The 17,018-nt window shown below is 36.6% G+C and overlaps 1 protein-coding gene across 4 annotated transcripts in view; it reads right to left on the bottom strand.

Annotated features, from left to right (window-relative positions):
• Positions 1-11,112, bottom strand: part of ERICH6 (glutamate rich 6) — a 419,490-nt gene extending 408,378 nt beyond the window's left edge. For 2 of the 4 annotated variants that reach the window (XM_044063744.1, XM_044063745.1), the window contains exons 1-2: positions 10,707-11,112; positions 9,593-9,671 (exon numbers count right to left, since the gene is read on the bottom strand). In XM_044063744.1, the coding sequence (XP_043919679.1) occupies positions 9,593-9,671; positions 10,707-10,884 (257 nt within the window). In that variant the 5' untranslated portion in view covers positions 10,885-11,112. The remainder of the gene's footprint in view (positions 1-9,592; positions 9,672-10,706) is intronic. The other 2 variants (XM_044063746.1, XM_044063748.1) reach the window with 1 other exon arrangement.
• Between the last annotated feature and the right edge of the window lie 5,906 nt (positions 11,113-17,018).

The raw sequence follows: 17,018 nt of genomic DNA, 5'->3' as shown, positions 1-17,018 counted from the left end.
GATGGCTAAACCTTCTGGAGTGGCCCACACAGTGTCACCAAATAAATATAAGTACTCTCAAAGGTTAAGTACATTCTACAAGGATCAGTGACAATAAAAGTTTTAAATATATTTAATAATAAGTAATAAAAGTACATGAAAATACTGAATATATATTCACAGTAAATCCCCAGACTTCAAAACAGAAAATATTGAAAACAACATTGATGGACAGACTCATACAAGTAAAGAAAAACAATCTCTAAACTAAGCTTCACCATATTCCTGATTGAATCTAAGAGAATTTACTGTTCCCTAATAACTTACTTGGACAAGGCAAGATTAACTATGTGAGCAGTCTTTCTAGTCAGGCTCTCCAAACAGAATACTCTTTATTCTGTGATTACTCCTTATAAAATATAATATCCAAGATGACTTGCAGAATGATCTTATCCGGTCACCTGACTCTAGGTTACCACAATATCCCCTTCTGAGTTTTGAGACAGGATTTTAGTAGCCTGCAACAATACACATTTAGAGTTTTTATGGCAGTGCCTAGGAGGCCTCCCCTCTTTTCACTGAGCTAATGAGCAAAGGCTCTGTCCCAGACCCATTACCTGCTGTCCTACTCAGCACTGTGGGGTGATGTTAAGTAATTTAACAGCTCATTTATATTTCCCTTATTTTCCTTAAAATATGTCAGCTGGTTAACCATTGCTGTGCCAGTGTCCTCTATTAAAATGTATACATTTAATTCAGATACCATAATAGATGTACTTCTCTTCATTTCAGCAGGATGCACTGTTGATACATTTTAATACAATTAACACAAGCAAAGCTCACAAATGCATTTTCATCATAAGCATCTGTACAGATCAGTTTGATATACAAGTGACATATAATTATTTACAAAATTCCAACTAGCTGTGCTGGCACAAGTCATACTTCCACTGCCCTACCTCTCCCTTGCATGGCTGGCAGTACCTCCTACCATCACAACAGGCAAAAAAGCGTCCAAACTAGCTAGTGGTCAGAATACTTAAAACCACTCTGGAATGCCCAATTTCCTATGTTACTACAGCATGCTCTCTTAAATTTATCAACAGCCAAAACCTCCACAATTGTTTTTATATTATTCATATGAAGTTCTAGAAATGGTTTCAAAAATATGTACTATGTCAAAAATTTGGGATCTTGTTGGTCTGTCCATAAACGTGTCCAGTTGTTCAGGTCGATCCCCATTCCTTGCTTAAAATCTGTGGTTTCAATTTTTTGTAGTCCTGTGCATCAGACTCTTCCAAATTCATGTAAGTTTTGAATACCTCTCCAGTTAGGCGAGATGATAGGATCTTGGCTGATTCTATTTGGTGCCAGTCCACCTTAGCGGCATCTGTTTCAAAAGCAACTTGGTGTGCCTAAACATCATCTTTTTGTGCAATATCTATCAGGTTTGTAATGGACCCATGGACCCCTCATGAGGTGGATGGCTGGTGTACCAGGGACGCAATTTGCTGCTGGAGGTTTAGCAGGCATTGATCTGTGTTCAGCATATTTCTACTGTATACTGACCAGATCTGTGTCAGCACATTTCTACTGTATACTGACCAGGTGATGGTCATTTAGTACATTTCTCTTCTGAAGTGTAACAAGTGATGTCAGTAAAATTCTATTGATATTTATCAGGGCTTCAGTCTATTTCTGCATTTTTTTATCAGAATTCAGTATCCCCAGTTAGCATGCACAAGTATTGGTCCCACAAAGAGACAGCTACACACAGAATAATTAACAAGCTCTTTAACACAGCAGTTTTTCTGTAAATTGTTACTCTTCAGACTGCTTCTTTTGAGGGAGTATAACCAAAGCCAAGCAGTAAACTTACATGATATAAACACCAATGCAGTATTGTACTGCACAGCAGACTCCCTGTTATCCGACCTGTCTTTAACCAGCATCCTCTTTAACCAGCCATCAAATTTCTGCCATAGCCCTAACAAAAGGCAACAGAATAGAACAACGCTTCCACCTCCTCTGGGCTAAATAATGACAAACATTTGAGTTTTAGACTTCATATTAATTAGAAAAATGCATACTAACACAAATTCTGTTATGCTAGCTGATTTATAACCTATAACTGCTATTTTCTATGCATTTTCTGATTAACTAGCCATTTGTTTATCAAGTCTAATGTCTGGTCCCAGTGAGACCAGATAAGAGGGAGTCTACTGTATGTTGTTTTGTTAGTAGAAAACAAATGTGTCACAGGAGCCACCCTTCCAATTTTGAAGCCCACTTATATACAGTAAATAAATTTTAGAAAAGAGGAAAACACAGTTCATGTCAAACAGTTCAGTTGGTAGTCAAAATAAATTATCTTCTTCTTCTCTCTGCTGTGCAGGGTTTTGACAGTTCAAGCCAAAAGCAGTATGTCTTTACCTCTAGATGCAATATTCCACTATAGTCAGAGTTCTGGCACAGTAGCTGAAAAGTAATTGAACTATACTTACAGAGACCTTCCAGCAAAACAACAGCTCTAGAAAGTTTCATAAACAGCTATAAACCAAAACATCTCTTTCTTCTACACAAAGACAGGGTGAATACAGCTGTCTTCTCCTCTGTAAGGGTTCATCTGCCTTCCCTTATAGGGGTGCCCTACGGATTGCTTCCTTATCTTGTTTGTGTAACTCCTTGTATAAGCACTTGTCTGTATTAAAACTAACAGTAAAAGTCCCTGGCACCTTAGCTTTCATGACTTCCAGGGAACAACTGAATCATCTTACAATAGCATTTAAACACATTCTTACATAAATTAACTAATCAATGCATATGTTCACAACAGGATGTGAATAGTTACCTTAAAGAAACACTCTGATTAATATCTACGGTTAAACCCTTTGGATAATAGGCTTGACATTTTAAATAAAATATACTTTTTTGTTGTAACCAACATTTTAAAATTTCCATTAAACATTGTGGATGTTGTAGGAGTAATATACATTTTTAATCATTCAAATTATGTTCCTCAGAAATAAAATGAGAAGCAATTAAACTAGTCATTCTTGCATTTCTAATGTCAATAACATGTTCTAAAATCCTTTTCTTAACCTCTGTTTTTGTTTTTCTTATATAATATAATACATTTCATACTCTAAAGTAGATCCAAGTGTGGTCAAATGGACAGCAAACATGTTAAAACATAGAATCCGCAAAGTGCAAAGCTCAGGCACCTCATCAGAAATCATGGTGGTCACCAGCGGTATTCCCCAGGACTCAGTCCTAGGATTCCACTTATTTCACATTTACTTTTCTGGTCTCTGGACTAGAAACCATGACCTATAGCTAACAAAATAAACAGATGACTTTAAAACTGAGAGTTATTGCCAAGTCTCCCCTGACATCTAAACCCTTCAGCAAGAACTTACACTCATAAATAGCTCACATACAGAAAATGGGTAAACATTAAATGCAAAAAGTGCAATATTGTCACATTTGATAGGCAATCCTTCCCCCTCTGTATACTGCATAGACAATACTCTACTTCAAAATGAGAATTTTAATATGCAGCTTGGAAAATGACTTAATAATTCCCTCTCTTTCAATCATCATGTGACATCAGTAGTCAAAAAAATCTTTCTACTTAGCACAGCCAATTGCCAAATGGAATATCATCCAAATTTAGAGATGTCATTTTTCCCTTCTAATAAGCACTAATTTGGCCACTTACTGAGTACAATACCCATTTCTGGACATAGTTCACCAAACAATTTGAATGATCCCAGAGGTTCCTAAATAGGATTATAGGTTGCTAGCTACAAAGAGAGAGCCTGGAAACATGGTCCATTTATTCACTGTGCTACAGACCTCCCAGGAGGAGATCTATGCCTTGCCTTCCATGCCATCTGGTCACAGTTGTCTTGGATCTGTTATTTCTCCGCAAATCTAATAGCTCTAAGAATACCAGAATGGGCGACCTAAATCTTCACCAACCAATAAATAAAATTAAATGGACAACTAGATTAATCACACAGCACTTTCTCTACCTTTGGGAAAAGCTGAGCCTGCAGATTAAGCAATATAATACAATTTCATGCTTCAAATAGGGTCTTGGTGATCAGTTTGGTACCCACAAATTCACTCAATGGCTGACTGTCCTAGCCCTGTTTGAGAAAGTGGGTATGGCCTAAGGGTAGTAGTAGGAGCTGTATTTGGTGAGAATGGACAAGAGATAGTAGAGTTTATGTTTGGGAACCTTGAAATGTAGGGTACCTCTAGATTACAGAAATGTTGGGATGCTCCACAAAATTGTACTAACAGTAAATTTCCACAGTGTGATAGACTGTCAAATGGTATAATCTAGCTGGAGACCATTTATGACAGCAGTCAGAAATGTTTCGGTATACATGCATTTGATCGTCCGGTGGATGGTTGATCAGAATATGGTCGAAAGCAGTGCGGCAAAACCTCAAAACAGTGATAGCAATTGTTGCGAATCGCAAATTACCCCCCTTTTTGACCCACGGTAGTGCTTGTTTAGGTGGTAGAGCGGTCGAAAATGTCGCATTCTGTGTTTTGTATGACATTCTGACTGTTCAGCAATAAAAACTTCGATAATAACACTCGGTGTTATACCCAATCGAGCAATGTTAACTCAATCAAACAAATGTATTCCAAATGTTTCAACAAATAGTGATAGTGGTAGTGACAGGACTTTGCTGAGGATATTTACAATATTCTTTCTCAAATGCTAAGATGCTAGATGCATTTTGAAGTGAAACAAAACAGGTTTGTTGAAAATCAATTATAAAATTGCAAAGAGCGTATCAAGGAGAAAGTTGAATGAAGTATAGAAGTGCTGCTTATGCGTTGTTGTTGCCTTATGCAAGAATTAGATAACATGAAAAGGAAGAGCAGAGATATGTTAAAGGCTAGTTATCATTTAAGCATGCTAAAAAGGGAATGGTTGAAGTAAATATTTTTGTTGGCTGAACTGATAAATGTAAATAGGTGTATCTGTGTTCAAAATGAAGCCACATGAATGTTGAAAATTTCCTTTGGGGGGATGCAGACTAAATCCAGTGAAGAGACAGATATTATAAAGTAAGCAAAATTTGGCAATGGTTTAGCCTATGGTGTTTTTATTTTTCCTATCCTGGGGGTTTAATATTATGTAAAATATTGCATCAGTAGAAACAGATATCATGGAAGAAGGAAAAAGTGTTTAAACAAAATATGTGAAGCACAGGTGAAGTGGAGGTAATGTGAGGACAGGAGGAGATACTTCCTGTTCCAAAGGATGTGATATTTTACCTAAGGTCAAACACCAAGATGAGGAAAACAAAAAGACCACTGGCTAAACCATTCCCACTACATTTCCTTTCTACACATAATATATAACTGTAGACATTTTATTTTTGTTCCTATGTATGGGCTTTAAAACACTAAAATACTTCTATCCCTAGTTCCTTCAAATACTTCTGCTATAATACTCAGTTTGCATCTCTTTTCCAGATCCAGGTTATGGCCAAATAGGGCCTTAGGCAGGGAAATGGATTGAGCCTCCTCCTGCACAGCAGATGCCCCCCGCCCAGTAGCCATTCCAATGTCAAAATGTTTAGCTATTTCTCCCCGTTACCATAAACCCTGTTCAGACTGTCAGTGTCACACTGTTTTCTTCTTTACTTCTACGATTACAAATATTTGGATTTAATTTAAAACTTTTATTTCAAATTTTATAGCACAAATTCGGATAACCATTTGCTAAACAAACAATACAATTTCACAATGAAAACAGACTTAGCATGAACAGTAAACTTCTCTGCCCATGAAACTCATATTCATTGAAATTGCATTGAAACCCACATTCAAAGAAAATGCATCTGGTCAGTGGCAGATTAAGTTTACGTTAGGGCTGTTTCCAAACCATAGGCTCCTTACACACATTTTTAGGGCCATGCATACATGTATGTGTTCTTTGATTCACCTTTCTGATTGTACTAATTTATATTCATGGGCAATACAACACAACTTGTTAGAATGTGTTTAAATTGGTACTTTTGAACATTTTTCCAGTAAGCAATGAAACAAAATGTATGAACCAATAATGATAAAACTACCCATTTCAGAACATTTCAACCATAAAAGGCCACTCAAACATCTGTCATTGCAGTCACCAATATCAGTCAATGTGCTCAACGTATGTAGAAGTAAAAGTCATCTGAATAATTCACATTAAAGAGCTCTGTGACTAATGAAGAGGTTGCTACTGGCAAACAACTTTGCATTTAAGTATTTCATCTACAAATTCAGTACCTACTGCCCTTGAAGAATGAATTGCTTATGCTACATAAAAAAAAGTTGGTAATGTTGCAACAGAGAATGGCCAACAAACCATCAAATTCATATTAAACATCTCACACAAAGAAGAACATATTCAGGAGTGTAGGAACCCCCCCCCCCCTTAAAGCACACGCCAATATCAGCAATCCATGCATGTGGTATGAGATTAGAACCCACATCCCTCTACACCAAAGGCAAGTATACAACCTGCTATGCTATTAACACTGCTTTCAAGTGTTACAGAATAAACACTGACTGATATTTGCTAAACAAAACAGTTGCAAATTGAAAACAGACAGGATTAACAGCTGTAAACTTCTCTTCCTTTGAAACTCACAGTTCCTTGAAAATGCACTGAAAATCACAGTTTCTTTAACAGTCTGGTAGTTGGTGGAGAGGATTTGCGCTACTGCCTCCTGCAACCTAGGAACACGGTTTGAACATGAGTAAGTTAATCGACTAATCCGCCATCCTTATCTAGGGCATTAGACACACATCTGGAACATATTTACATTAGAATGGTTGCACATTAATTTCTGTTGGTGTGCTATCAATTCAAAAGTAAATGTCAGAGCCAGTAGGGCCCCTGGGTCACCTAGTGCTTGACCCGGCTTTGTTCTCTGCAGTTGTTTGATGTCTCAAAGGCTACCTTTTTTACAGCTTCCTTTTTCTGTTGTACCTTTTAGGAAGAAAAGTGAACTACTTAGGCACAGATATATGGAGACAGTAATAAGGCCTTTAAGCAATAGTAACTTTCTCTCTTTCTGCAGCTATGATCACATCTCAAAGGCCGGTACTACACCTCCAAGCAAAATCTCAAGTTATTGTGACCTCACCTGCAGTCTTCTATATTTCTGTGTATGTCAGGTAGAATAGTTATAGTGAATAAACTTAGGTTGGTTTATTTATCTATTTCTGCAACCTTCCATGGACATAGACTTCACAATTTTTGATATACTCTTTCATGCATCATATGAAAAGCACAATTCCCATACAGTCTACTGCTTAAGACAACCACTATACATACACACACACATATATATATATATATATATATATATATATATATATATATACATATACATAGTGCGTGTGTGTGTGTGTGTGTGTGTGTGTGTGTGTGTGTGTGCATAAGAAATTGAGGGTTGTATATTAAGGTCTGCTCCTCAGACTTACTTACCTGGAGAATAAAGAGGCAAGACATGTAAGCAGTGAATGGAAACATGCCTGATAAGTATACTGTACATACCTCCCTGGAGCAGCAGGTCAGTCAGTATGTTTCAAGTGCTTATACATTGTCACCACCTTTGGCAAGAAGCTGCTAAAGGTAGTCTGGAATATGCTTAAAGAGGAGAACAGGTTTTGCCACAGACTCTACAATGACTATAATGGCTGCCAGTGCCACATGTGGCTGTATTATATTAACAATTACTAGACAGTTTTTAATTAGAAGGACTTAACTTGTGGTTGTTATGGTCTGCTGCTTAAGAAAGCATAAGATGTACATCATTCTAATTCATGTAAAGTTTACAGAGATTTAAGTCTGTAGCTTTAAGGTTTGGATTACAGATGACCAACTGAAGGATGTTCTTCATTACCAAAATTCAAGTGCCGTGGTGAACCGAGCAGCAGATAAAACTGTATTCCCCAACAGAAGGTTTAAAAAAAATTAGCAGCCTACTTCTGTAATTAAGGTATGTACCTCCACACAGCACCCACTGCTTAATCTGAACCAACACATCAGCTGAGGCATAAATAAAGAAAGAATAAAATGTGTAGGAAGGTGGAATAGTTATTTATTTTTAACATTAATTCCTGCTGAATACCATAGCCAATAAGGGGGATAATATTAAATGGATAAGCAGAGTGTTGTATGACTGACCCTTTCATCCACCATCCAGGCTTAGCCTAATACATTTAGTCAGATAGGGAAGCCAAGAGAATCATTACTTTACCTGCATTTCCCAGAGACTATACCTGGCAGCTGAAACTGGTTATTGCTAGCATAAATACACAATTACAAAGACCACATTCAGAGCAAGGACACTGAGAGACTCATATGGAAGGGCTTAAACGCTGAATTTGGAGGAATAAACATTTTTCCAGATATTCTTTAACTATGGAATTTGTGTTTGCAATTTGATGTAATGCTTAGTCTATACCTACCCTCATAGATCAATCACCCCCCTAATGTCAATATTCTGGCTCACATGAGCTACCTTCATATCTTTCTGTAACTATAATGTCACATTGAATAATCAGATTCACTGGGGGATCAAAAGTGATGCAGGTTTCACTGTCTGGAGACGGAGGGGGATGGTTTCAGAAAAAGATTCTCAATCTGACAGCTAAGTACCATGGAGATGATTATGTGAAACACACAAGTTCTATAGTGCAAGAAGTTAAAACACAGTTGCCAACCTCACTGTAATTAGCTCTGGACATCTGCATTGTTGGTGCTTTAAAAGGCCACATTGGTGACAGCAGTAGTCTCGAACACTTTCACTGCATAACCAGCAAACATAAACATGTTATATTTAAAATATTTATTTATTTTATTTTACATTTGTTGACTGGGCTAGTCTAGCTGGACACATGTCCATTTTCAGTAGATACCCGGGGAGAAACACTCAACTACAGTTAAAGTCACAGTACATAATTACAAGTAGAACAACAAGATTGTTACATAACATCATAGTACTAATATGGTTTACAATTGTATACAAGCAATAATTCTTAAAAGAAGCTAGGGTAGAGCTTGCTAAGCAAGTTTAAGCTCTGTGGCAGGTTAAACTAAGGCAGAGTTTATATTAAAATATTTTATTTATTTATTTGCAGTTTGTTTGCCAGGACAGACCAATTGGGCCATGAAGAGCCCGTTTTCAATGGAGTCCTGGGGAGAAAAGCTCCAGAAAAATACATGAAGTACAAGATACACTATAAATGCAAGAGTCATAAGAATACACAATAACATAATACATGAAATGTGAAGATAAATATAAATGCAAGAAGTCTCAAGTATACAAGATAACAAATTACATGAATAAGAGAGAATTTAGAAAAAAAATAAGTAAGAGGTTCCCATGAGGTGCTAGTTAGTGTAATGCATTGAATTTCATGACAAAAGAGTTACAGTTCCTGTAAAATATGGTAGTTCCTACAGTTATTAGGAGTAGTTAGGGGGCTATTTACAGATATATTAGTTTGTGGAGAGTAGAATCGAAAGAGGGCTGCTTATATCACACCGATACTTCTTTTTCATCACAGTTTGCTGCCTTACCAGATAGATACATCAGATGAACTAGGAAAGGAATCTTCTCTTTTAAAGCCTTGCAGTATTCTAGGAAAGTGTGTGCTACCTGTTAAAATAAACCACAGATCATAAGACTACGGGTCAGCAGTTTCAAATGAATTAAAAACAGAAGTCTTCATACATTTGCATTCTTAATTATTGCATAGTTACTTTCTGCAGATATGCAATAAAGGCAGAATCAGCTGGGTTTCAAATTCACATTTTTGGTAAAATTATAAGAGACCTAGTGCCTATTAATTCAAATAATCTTCAGTAAATCAGTTTCTTTATTTATTAACCAGGTAAGCCCACTAGACACAGGTGCTTCTTTTCAGGGAAAGTGGGGCTCACTATCTGTTAATGTAACTTGCTGGAGCTACACAGGTATCAAACGGAAACTGAGATATTCAATCCCAGTACTACACAATGAAATTCATTAGCAGATGGACTGAGCTTCCAGGATCCAGATATGTTGTCTTGACATTCAAGATTTATAACAGATATGGCTGAAAAACATTGTTACCTTATATATAGCCCTATCTTTTTATACTACTCTAAATATAAGGCTGAGATACTTGTAAAAATATTGCATTAACTCATTTCTGACAGGCCTCACAGAGTTGATTTTGCTTGTCTCATCACTAAATTCAGTATTTCCATTAAATATAATGTACCTGTAAAAATGAGCTGTGAAAAAGCGCCAAAATTGCTGTTACTTTATGAGAACAGTTAAACACAAGACCAAAGTGTTTCTACTGTTATCTTCAGTCTGTAATGCTCTTACGTCACAGTTAATTGCTGTAAGACATTCTCACAATGGACTTTTTCATGCACTTACAAACCAGAATGTAATAAATCTGTGCTCCACACTATAATGAAGCTGACATTACAGGTGCTAAAGAAAGATCAGAAATACCTGTAATGTGCAAATTGCTGTGCAGGATCATTCAAATTACTGAAACTGCACATTATAATGGCAAATCTTACTCTAATCTATTAATGTTAGTAAAGCTTTAATGACTTAATTTTGAGATGCATCATTAATTTTAAGGAATTAAAATTCAGATTCAGACTTCAGATTCTAATGGTTAAGGAGGCTTACCTTGAACTGCACAATTTTCCTCATGGAAACTGCTAGAAACACTAATGCTTCTACCTTGGCTATTGTTTTTTTCGGGATTAGTCTCAGAAGTTTCTTCTTTCTTCTCAGATCTAACAGCAGCACTTTCATTTGAACTGCTGGCTGATGATTTCCCATGAGCCTCCTGCTCTCTTTCCATTTTGAAGTTCTTCAGATCTTTTTAATCAGCCTTTTTTTTTGGTCATTTATAGTGTGATATGATTTATATACCAGCGTTGTTGTTGTGCTCTGAAGTCATGTAATATACATGCTTTATGATGTCTTTTAAGGAAGCAGTGCTGACATTGGCAGTTGTTTAAACTGAGTTCTTCACTTTCCCTTGCATAATGAGAGCTGCTGTTTACCGTTTCTCTGGAGACAGACAATGGGCGTAGAAAACTGTCCTTTTATAGGATCTGCTAAAGAGTTCCAGCTTGTTTAAAGATACAGTGTCCACTGCCAGGCTGGGTAGCCTGTCTGTGTCTGAACACCTATGCAGAAACTAATATATAATGTCACTGGTTTCATTCTGTTTTAAAGCCATTACAGGACACTATTTAATGTTTACTTGGCCCCTTGACTCCATCAAGAGCTTGATCTGTCTCTAAAATTTGTATCTGTATAAATAAATAATGCATATTTTCTACAAAACTTTATACGTACTATAATATACTTATAGCCTTCATAGGACATAACATTCTTGGACATAAAAAATACAAGTAAAGCTTATTGTAGCCATATTGCTAGTTTGCTGTGCAAAATTTTGATCCCTCATTTCAGATTTATTAGACCAAATTTTAAGGGATATATGTTAATTTTGATAAATGTCCCTCATCCTAACCTTTAGAGTTGCCCTACCCCTTTTCTATTGTTTATGTTTTAAGACGCTGTAGATATATAAAATATAATGTAAACTTATTCTTAAAAGTAGAACATAGGGATCTTCTTATTTGCTTATTTTTTACAAATTCGTAGAAGTAAACATGCCAGTATGTTCACCCTTCTGAAGCTGTACTTCTGTGACTGAGGGTCAGTGCTGTATTACATCCCTGACTGCTTCTCACTCCTTTATTTTTAAGTGCCCTTCCCTGTATATTAATTGGAAATCATTGTGACGAATGTGCATAGCTAGAAGAAACAGAAACTTAACTAGGAAGAAGCAGTTCACACACACACACACACATATATATATATATATATATATATATATATATATATATATATTATACACACTCACAAACACACACACACACACACACACACACACACACACACACACACACACACACACACACACACACACACACGCACACAAACACACACACACACACCAACAAGGACAATGTAACTGGTGGATTAGGAGAGGGGATGGGTGGGTTTGTCATCCCCCCATCTTGCAACTAGATGGGAATACCTTCACCTGAAAAACTGCATTTGCTTTAAATTCCCCACCCCGAAAACACACACACATGAACATACACACACACACACACGAGCTTGCATAACCTTTCTCTGTAATCTGCCTTATTATGCCACTTCTTGTGCTGTCCTTTTCAGAAGCTTTAATTAGGCAGTTTAAGCAGCCTGGATGTACATTATAGCATTTAGTAAGCAAAAACACAGAAAGGACATGACAGCCTGTCAACTGTGAATGAGAAAAGTCTATAAAGAACTGCTGATTTTTTTTGAAGCGTGTCAAATGCACTGTGAACCACTAATGCAGGAAACTGGAGAAGGCATGTAGACCTGTTGTAATCCTCAAGCAACAGAATATTTTAAATTTTTAAACATCTTGCCTGAATTTTCTCTAGCATCTGAAGATAAGCAGTGAGCAGCTGAAATTCTTCTCTCTCACTTGCCCAACTTGTCTATCTAAAATGCAAGTGTACTTTGCAATTTTCCACGTATGTATGACAGATACACCACTTCTGCAGTGAATCTCCAGTGAATAAACTAAAAATTTATACATATACCACAACAGAACAAATTCTGAGTGGTTAAGAGTACATTTTAACTGGGAATTATCTCATGACAGTAGGATTTAGCATATTAAAAACATGTAAAGATTTAAAAATAAGGTCCATTTATCATAATCAATATGTTGCACAAAAAAGTGTACCCTATGGTGGGTCAGGTGGCTAAAATCTTGCATGTGGTGCTCCATTCAGTTAAAAGTAAGCCAAAAGCGAATCACAACCCCCTCCGCTGTGTAATATTACTTTAGCTGTCTCTTGTGCTGAATGCTCACCTGTAATTGCACTGAAGTCGAATCATTAGATTGGGATTGTATAGTGTGATCCTTGGTATGTCCTTAGGAACTTTATGTGTGCAGAATATGAACTTAAGTCACTACAGATACCAAAGGAAGCTAAACATCTCTTTTTTTCAGTTATGTCAGTAAATTAAGGAATAATATCCAATAATGCAGTGGACTTATCCATAATAATATCATATGTGCTGATCACAAGAATATAGCTAATATATTAGCAGAACACTTTAGTGGTAACTTTACCCCATCTACTCACATTGTTGACCCACTATACCTGAGCATTTATTTTCTACTGAAATCACAATTTAATAAGTCTTAGGATTCCTGGCAAAGGCTAAAAATAACACTTATGTAGGACCAGATAGCCTTCCAGTCTGCCTTCTCATCAATGCCAATTATGCAATCTCCAGTCCCCTACTTTAACTGTTAAACCTCAGCCTCTTCACAGAGTTTGTGCCTGATGCCTGGGCAGCAGCTGCAGTAACTCCTCTACACAAGGGTGTCCTCTGTACAGACTGAGGTAACTACAGCTCCATCAATCTCACTAGCCTTATATGCAAAACAATGGAATGTGTATCACAACTCATTTATGCAGACCAATGGAACTTAACTTTCCTAGGGCGCTCTCAGTTTAGTTTTGTGAAGAGCAGGTCCTGTCTCTTGAGCCTAATAAACTTCCTGGAAAAGGTTATAGCGGGTATTGACAGTGGTTATTTCATTCACCGTGCTTATCTTGATCTAGCAATTACTTTTGATGCTATCCCATATGTTAATACTACTGAAAAATTAGACAAATATAGCATAAAACCCTGCATTGTCCAGTGAATTGCACATTAGCTCCCAAGTTGTGAAAGTTGATGGTACCCTCTCTGAATGCAAATTTGTAACTGATGTAGCACCACAGGAACTAGTGCTGGGCATTCACTAGTTTAGCATTTATTTTACAGACATCCAATGTCCCAGAAGTGTGGTTGACCTAGTTTGCTGATGGCTGCAAGCAGGCATTGTTTTTCACTCATCTACTGATATTAAACTGCTCCAACAAGTGATGGAATATGTACATTCCTGGCATACTAAAAACAATGCTAAGCTAAATGCAAAGTATTTAGTAAAAAAAGCTGCTCACATCTCATATGTCATAAGAGGTTCTCTTCTTCGACAGATATGGTTATAACAGACCTGGGCACTCATATGGGCAACTCTTTCTTATTCATTCATTCATTCATTCATTCATTCATTCATCATGTTACTATCACAGTCAATAAATCTTTATGTCTAGCTGAGTTAATTTCCATAAGAATATCTTCAACATATATAAATAAAATAAAGTAAACCCATACTGTACATTCTAAAAGATCAACAAGAAAAAGCATGCTTTCTTTTTTATGTTTCCAGTAATCCTGCAAAACTAGCATCTCTGTCATATGCAGTTATATATAAACAGAGATATTAAAGTGTCTTACAGTAGAAGTCTGGATGCATACCTACAAAATTATGGGCCAGATTATGTAAAGCTTGCAGATTTCAGTGTGGTATGCCAATATCAGCATTAAACTGATGGATAACATTGTAATACATAAATGTACCAGAATGAAATCAGAATAGCTGAGTGCACAAGAGAATATCGCAGTAGCAATGGTGCACTAAACAAACCTGCAAGTAAGCCATATGCAATGAGAAATCACTGTCAAAATGCACTGTACATTAACAATGTTATGAAAAGACTATCACAATTCAAGCATCCTGATAGTTATATACGGGTCCCCTACACATGGTCGAAATTTCACAAAAGACGAAGACCACATGGCCAGGACCATATGATTGACTTTGAAATATCGACCATGCGGAATGGGCATCTCCATACAGTGCGGAATGGGAAGATTTCCATCTTCCGCACTATAGTGCGATCTCGGATTTGGTATATTTAAATTTCGGGGGGGGGGGCTTGCCCCACTGCTGGCAATGTGAAGGTTAGTGTTTGTTTTGTTTGTTTTTTTTTTTTTTTTTAACATGATTGAAATTTCAAAAGTATGGTCTTGGCCAGATGGAATTCAGCTTTGTGAGATTTCGATCATGTATAGTAGACCCATATATATATATATATATATATATATATATATATATATATATATATATATATATATATATATATATATATACATATTTATAATAGAATCTGTCCAGTAAGGTTATGGACAACTACAAAATATAACTGACTCTGTAAAAATGCAGACTATTCCAAGCTGTGTGGCATTCGTAATACATATTTTCAAAAATTTGTCCAGAAACATTACAAGCAAGTATGGATATTTCCATAATTCATTTACTAACAAAATATACTTGCTTTAAATCTCCATACCCTTTGTAATATATATCATCAGCAATTTGTGCAGTAAGCTCAGAGACAACTATGGATATCTTCGTAAGTCATGTACTAATAAAATATGCCTGCTTGCACTTAAAGATTCCGACAGCATCAGTAAATTTTCTAATAACAAAATTGGTACTTTTCCATTAACGGGGCAGCAGCTGTCGCCAAACAAATGTTGCGGAGAAATGTAGACGTAAAACTTTCTGCCAATTTTGTCATAATTACATGTTCACATTTTCACACGATCTTCCTATTTTTCACAGCCGTTTGTCCCCATTTCTACTTCAACTTTTCAGCACATGCTTGTATTTTTGTAAGCCCTTTGTCACTTAACCTCTCTGTACAGTCACAGTTGACTCTTTGGGGATTAAGTTTATTAATTACCTATGTTTGCAGTTTTACTTTTCAGCCCTAGACTGTAAATGAGTCCTACGCATTTGGACCTCCCGGGAAACATACATACATAGACCGTTACACATAATGTCTGCGTTGATTTTGACAAACAGGAACACAAACAAGGGTGCTACCACTTTTTTTCAAAGTCTTGAAAATCAAATGCAATACGTAAGAGAAGCTGTGTTGTAAGTATTTCAGCAGTGCTTAGTAACATGATTGTGTACAGAACTGCTGCGCCAAAAGTGAAAGTAACTAAAAAAACGAAGGACATTTGATGCAATCACAGATGTGGGTTTGACTTTGCAGAGGCTCGAACTCCTCCAACAGCATTCTGTTTAATGACAGGGCTTCAGCAATGAATCTGGAGGAGCAGGGGGTTACATGGCTCATCTCACTAGGGATTTTAAACTCTCCAAAAAAGACCATTTCCGACCTGGAGGTGGTTTTGAAATTGTCTCTTAAGGATGGGACAAGACTTTGTAAATTGATTAACCAGCTTCTGCCAGGATCAGTAGATAAGGTAATCATGCATTTAATGCATGACCCACTTAGAATGGCAGCTGCTATCATCAGTTTGCAAATTTGGAACAAATATTTACTAATCCATGTTTTATTATACCCACCACTCTCTGTAATCAAATGTCCATGGAGCCAACAAGAATTTACTTTATTGGTATTTATAAAAGAAGACAGGTGTACTGTTTGGTATTGTCAACTTCATCTTGCCTTAAAATGCTTGAATCGAAGGGTACTTAGTGTATAGAAGCCTTAACAAGTTTAAAGGAAGGTGTTAAATAATGTATTAATTAGTTTCTGCGCAGAAGCTATCAAGCACAAAATGAAGTACTTTTATTTCCTGCAAAGATAATTTCAAGTGTTGCTTCCTGAAAGTATGTGGTGATCAAACCTAGTGACTGCTGCCCCGTTAATGGAATAGTACCAAAAAATTAAAGGCAAAGGGCAATCATGACCACATTCCCACAGCTAACAGTTGCTAAGAATGGGTTTGGAACTTGTGTGGGGAGCACAAGTAACATACACACCCAAGGAAAGTGGGAGATAGAAAAGAAGATGTGAGGTATGGGTGAAGAAGAGGGACACACAAGAGGGATATTGGGATAGGAAAATCTGAGGGAAAGTCCGAGGGGCATGGGCAATTTTTTTTTTTTTTTTTGTGGAATTGGCCACATTTTTTAAAGATTTTTTAAGAATAGAAGGAAAGGGAAATATAGGGAAAGAGGAGGAGAAGGCCATAACA

This window comes from Protopterus annectens, chromosome 2.part2, assembly GCF_019279795.1.
Source record: "Protopterus annectens isolate FY-2018-M chromosome 2.part2, PAN1.0, whole genome shotgun sequence".
Lineage (NCBI taxonomy): Eukaryota > Metazoa > Chordata > Ceratodontiformes > Protopteridae > Protopterus > Protopterus annectens.
Note: the sequence above shows the minus strand (reverse complement) of the source record. Positions and strands in the feature narration are given on the sequence as shown.